The sequence below is a fragment of the Nestor notabilis genome, unplaced genomic scaffold (assembly GCF_000696875.1).
Source record: "Nestor notabilis isolate BGI_N333 unplaced genomic scaffold, ASM69687v1 scaffold2985, whole genome shotgun sequence".
Taxonomy (NCBI): Eukaryota; Metazoa; Chordata; class Aves; order Psittaciformes; family Psittacidae; genus Nestor; species Nestor notabilis.
In genome coordinates, this window is record NW_009928692.1 from 16,116 (window position 1) to 21,241 (window position 5,126).

The 5,126-nt window shown below is 36.1% G+C and overlaps 1 protein-coding gene across 1 annotated transcript in view; it reads left to right on the forward strand.

Annotated features, from left to right (window-relative positions):
• The window catches only part of LOC104405799 (laminin subunit alpha-2-like), a 93,498-nt gene that overhangs the window by 15,287 nt on the left and 73,085 nt on the right, over positions 1-5,126 (forward strand). Inside the window, exons 5-6 of the mRNA XM_010014625.1 lie at positions 101-257; positions 3,519-3,535. Of these exons, the coding sequence (XP_010012927.1) occupies positions 101-257; positions 3,519-3,535 (174 nt within the window). The remainder of the gene's footprint in view (positions 1-100; positions 258-3,518; positions 3,536-5,126) is intronic.

Consider the following 5,126-nt stretch of genomic DNA (forward strand, 5'->3'; position numbering starts at 1 on the left):
GTGCAAGCTGCATTCCACTTGCTGATAGTTGGTGGGCAGATGCCTTTCATGTTGTTTTTATTCACTAACTCCCTACATAAATATTTTTTGCCCCCTGCAGCTGCAAATGAAGATGCTATAAAACTGAACGAGACACTTAGAACCCAAGACAAGACCTTGGAGAAGAGTCTTCCAGAACTGCAGAGTGAGGCGGACAGAATGATTGCAGAGTTGAGAAGTAGAGGGCTGAATATGCAAGAAAGAATAGCTCAAGATGAGTTAAAGTGAGTAGAGACCTCAGTCTTCAACCTCCCAGTGATAATATCTGACTCTTGTAAATGTTACTGTCATCTTTTCCAACCAAGTTTTCAATCTGGGGCTTACAGAAATACAAATGAATGCAAAGTCTAATACTTCGTATCTGTTAAATGTAGCATTTGCATTTTTGGGAATTCTTCTTTATGTGGAAAGCAATCCCTAGGAAATTACTTCTCTGCTGCACAGGTGCCAGCAACATTTCTAATCGAATATTAAACAATTTGTCTCAATTTATGTTTAGTTTCTGCTTCAGACGTGATGAATGGCTTTTGTTCTAAAATGCTTATCTAGAAGCAGGGTTTTTTCTGCAAAACTAATTGGTCTAATAAAAAAATTATCTGTCTGCAAAGTTTTTCTAGTAACATAGACATTCAAAAGGGTGTATTTTGCCATATAAGTAGCATAGATCAGAATATTCGAACTCTGTGGCGCAGTCAGAAACTCAGGGTTTGGTTATTTAGTGATCTGTAAAAATAAAAACTATGTATGTATATATAATTATATTGGCAGCTCTTTATAAAGCATTTTTTAAGATGCTGAAAAATTACTTGATCCAGAAAAATCGTTGGCTTGAAGTTAAAATTCTGTCAGTCTCTTACTTCTGTGTCAGTCAGACCAGGCATATTTCTACAGCTAGTCTTTGCTTAGCATTTCACCAAAGCAAACAGCTAGCAGGTAAGCCAGCTGAGCAGTAGTCCACTGAAGTTGTGATGTCTCTGAAAACTGTCTGGGATAGAGGTATTCAGGCCTGAAAATGTCAGTTATCAGGTGCATGCATACTGTAAGGAGAAGTAAATGGAATACAAAATTAGCTAAGAATTCCAGGCACTATAGAATCAGATTTGCCCTGCCTATCTTACACTTTATAAACTGGATCATTTTCTGAAAATTCTACTAGCACATTATTTCTTCCCATCATTCTGAAGGTTCTGCTCTCTGTTCTCTTGAGAAAGGATATGTTACAAACTTCTTTTTCACCAATGTTTTATTGCTTTCTTCTGATTCCATTGAGCCTCTTCTATGCCTTCTTTACTCATATATATAATTAAACCAGGGAAAAGTAAAGAAGGAAAAATTTAGCCTAACCTTTGAAAGTGCTGCCTCCAATCACAGGGGGAACTGGGAGGAGGCCTTTCAAACAAGTTGGTCTTAGTTGACAAATGCTACAGCCAACATGAAACTCAGCATGAAATGCAGAAGGGTTCTGCAGGAAAAAAACTTCTCCTCCCTCTTACTCTTCTTCTCAAAATATGCAAAGTGATTATTTTCATTTCCTGATAAAATAATATATTTTATACTAAGGAATATATGAACGTACTTGCTGATTTGAGATGCCATTTGGGGTACTGTGTGCAGTTCTGTTGTCCTCAACATAAGAAGGACATGGAGGTGTTGCAGCAAGTCCAGAGGAGGGCCACAAGGACGATAAGGGGGCTGGAGCACGTCCTGTACAAAGACAGGCTGAGAAAGGAGAAAGTTGGGGCTGTTCAGCCTGGAGAAGAGAAGGCTGCGTGGAGACCTCATAGCAGCTTTCCAGTATCTGAAGAGGGCCTACAAGGATATTGGAGAGGGGCTATTCATCAGGGACTATAGTGATAGCACAAGGGGTAATGGGTTTAAACTTAAATAGGGGTGACTTAGGTTAAATATAAGGAAGGAATTCTCTACTTTGAGGGTGGTGAGGCACAGGAACAGGTTGCTCAAAGAAGTGGTAATTGCTGCATCCCTGGAAGCGTTCGAAGCCGGTTGGATGGGGCCTTGAGCAACCTGGTTTAGTGCGAGGTGTCCCTGCCCATGGCAGGGGGGTTGGAACTGGATGATCTTAAGGCCCTTTCCAACCCTAGCTACTGTATAATTCTATGATTCATTCTATGATTTTGTGATTTCATCGAAGTTGTATGGTTTATCTTAAGGATAAGATTATTTCTTTATAGGTAGTCACTGAAAGCCAAGAAATATTAGCAATGAACTCAACAGAAGGAAAATTAGTCACTGTGGCTTAGAGAGCAGGAAGGAAAGGGCCTGAGATAATGTTTTCTGAAAATATTTTACAAAATACTGTGTATTAAAGAAAAATATCTTAAAACTGTTTAAATAATGTAGTAAGATAGTGAATAGGATCCGTTCTGCACAGAAAAAGGATGAAAAAAACTAAGCATTTTGAAAACTCTGTGAGTGGGTGCATATGTGTGAATCACTGTGCTCACATGTATTCTTACAGAATTATTTAGCAATACTTTTGAATATCTCTGCAAGTCTCATGATAACTTTGAAGTAGTTAATCATGTCTACTCTTTGTTGAGATGTCTTTTGGTGGTGATTGTATTCTGCTTTCAGAATTTTGTCCAACAACAGAATGACCACAATTAGTGGATTCTTACCTCTCCTATGTTTTAAGTGAATTCTCAAAAGTTAAATTAAGAAGATAAATGAAGTAAAGTCTTCTTGCTTTCATAGATGGCAAAACTTCTTCTACATATGCAGCTTTTTCCCTCATTTGTTTTCCTTCAGACTTTTCAAATCAAGTCTGCAGTCTGATCGCCTTAATGTACTGAAATGGCACATTAGTCAACAATTTCTCTCTAAAAAGCATGTTAAAAAAATACCAGTTTCTGTCCTAAACTGCCCTGATTTTCATACTTATGAAATAAATCTTTCAATATTTTATAACATTCCTACACATTTTCTTGGATGCCACTGAGTTGCTATCAAGGGATGCTGTGAGACAGAATTCTATCTTTCTATTTAATATGCCGAATAGCTTTAATTTTGTGTGACTTTTTCTTCCATAAATTTGTCTGATGGCTTTTGAGCCACTACAGTGCTTCTATCATCCAGTTTGCTGTAAGAATGAATTGCATAACTCAGCCACACAGTTTTTTAAGATATACCTCCTGTGTTTTGACATTGCTTCCTGATCTTTTCATTCCTGTATTTTCATTTTTGAAAGACATTGGATAGTTGGTCACCTTATCCATTCTATTCATGATGTTACAGTCCTCATTTCTTCTCAAGACAGGACAATTTTAACGTACTTAGACTCTCATATATATACCATTTATTTTTTAAGAATAACTTTTTCATTAGTTTCTAATCTTTCTTTCATTCTCTTGTACTCCTTTTGAAGATCCAGATCATACAGCATTCCAGGTGTTAGGCCAGACCTGTGGTTGTTTCTTCTAACACTTCAAGAATTTTGTATTGTTTTGTTCTTTTTCTAGGAAGGTACTCAGTGAAAGTAGCACAGCTGAAATGTACAAGATAGATAGCATTTCAAGAAATGTGGTGAAGTCCAGTCACACAGAAATTCTGGTCATAAAGCAACAGATTACATGGAGCAGATTTATTGCCTTGTATTTCATTTGAAAGAACAGAGGGAAAAATGTACAACAGGTCCATATGGAAGTGCTATCTTTAGAGCACCCCTAAGAAGTTTTGAGGTAGACTGCTGGACAGATAGGCAGTTTGGACTGTACTATGAGGCAAGGTCATAAAAAGGAAACCCATCTTTGTACTGTTCCTTCACTATTGCAGAACCGTAAGGGTGTCAAAATTTGCCAGAATTACAGGACAGTAGCTGCTAATACAAAAATAATTGAAAAGCTATGGGTGGAGTTCTAAATGCCTTTCCACACTTCTGTGACAGCATATCAATACTGGGATTTATTTTTTTAAATATTTAAACATTTTTTTAATGTATATTTTATCCTGAGAAGTTGCAGTATTTTTTCCATCAAAACCAAAAGCAGGGCAGGTGAGTTAAAAAAAACCCAAAACATCTCAGAAAATCACAAAGCTAAGGTAACAATTTGGCTTTCCTTGGCTCCAGGTCAGATCCTTCCTCAAAATTATGCCCATTTATGCGTTTCTTTTTAGATGATGGTTTTTAATGGAACTGACTATAGGCAGGCCAAATTGCAGAGTTTTTCAGAAAACAGAGTCCTTGTTTTCCACACAGCTTCTTCAGACACTTTGCCATAATGAGACAGGAAGAAAAACTTAATCTGTTCCAGGTGGAAGTATGTCAGACTTCTTCTGTAGGCATCTGTAGGTATTATCTTACAGATTCCTGTTTACTCTGTTTACTTAGGATTTTTCTTTATCTCTAAAGCATCATTTTGGAAGTGCCTTTTTTTTATTATTTTTTTATTTCCTCTCTCTCTTTTGTGTTTTTTTTTTTTTTTTTTTTTTTTAAACTGGGTGCACCAACTTTCTGGTGATCAAGAAATACTTCATCCCCAAAAGTAAGGACTTGTGAACTTCCTATTATTCTGTTGCTAAAGTCGATGAAAACTATCCCAGAATTTATTTGAGATAAACAAAATTCTTTGGGGGATTTGTTTATTTCACAAGAGAGTATTTACAGTATTTATGGTTTTTGGCTGTCCAAAGCAGTTTGTCTGCTGCAAGACAACTTGAAATCAAGAATATCTACACATTCCCCTCAGTTAAAGGTAGAAAACCACTTTGTATCATATGTCACATTAACATGAATGAAGGAAATCTTTTTGACAAGTTGAAATGTTTTAGAAAACCTCATTTTAGTAGCCAGATCTCAAGAATGGCAACCTACTGAGAAAAATAAAAAAAAACCCAAACAAACAAAAAAAAAAAACCCACAAAAAAAAGTAACAGTTTTCAAAGGAAAATATTTGAATATTTTCTACTTAGTAAGTAGGACCTTAGTGACACTTAGAAACCTGTTTAGGAAAAGGCTTAAGAACAACTGTTGTTTCACTTTATTAAGCATGTGTTTTCTTGAATGTTACTTCAAGATTTAATTTAGAAATCCATTTCATTTGCATGTTATTAAGAATATTCAGATTATT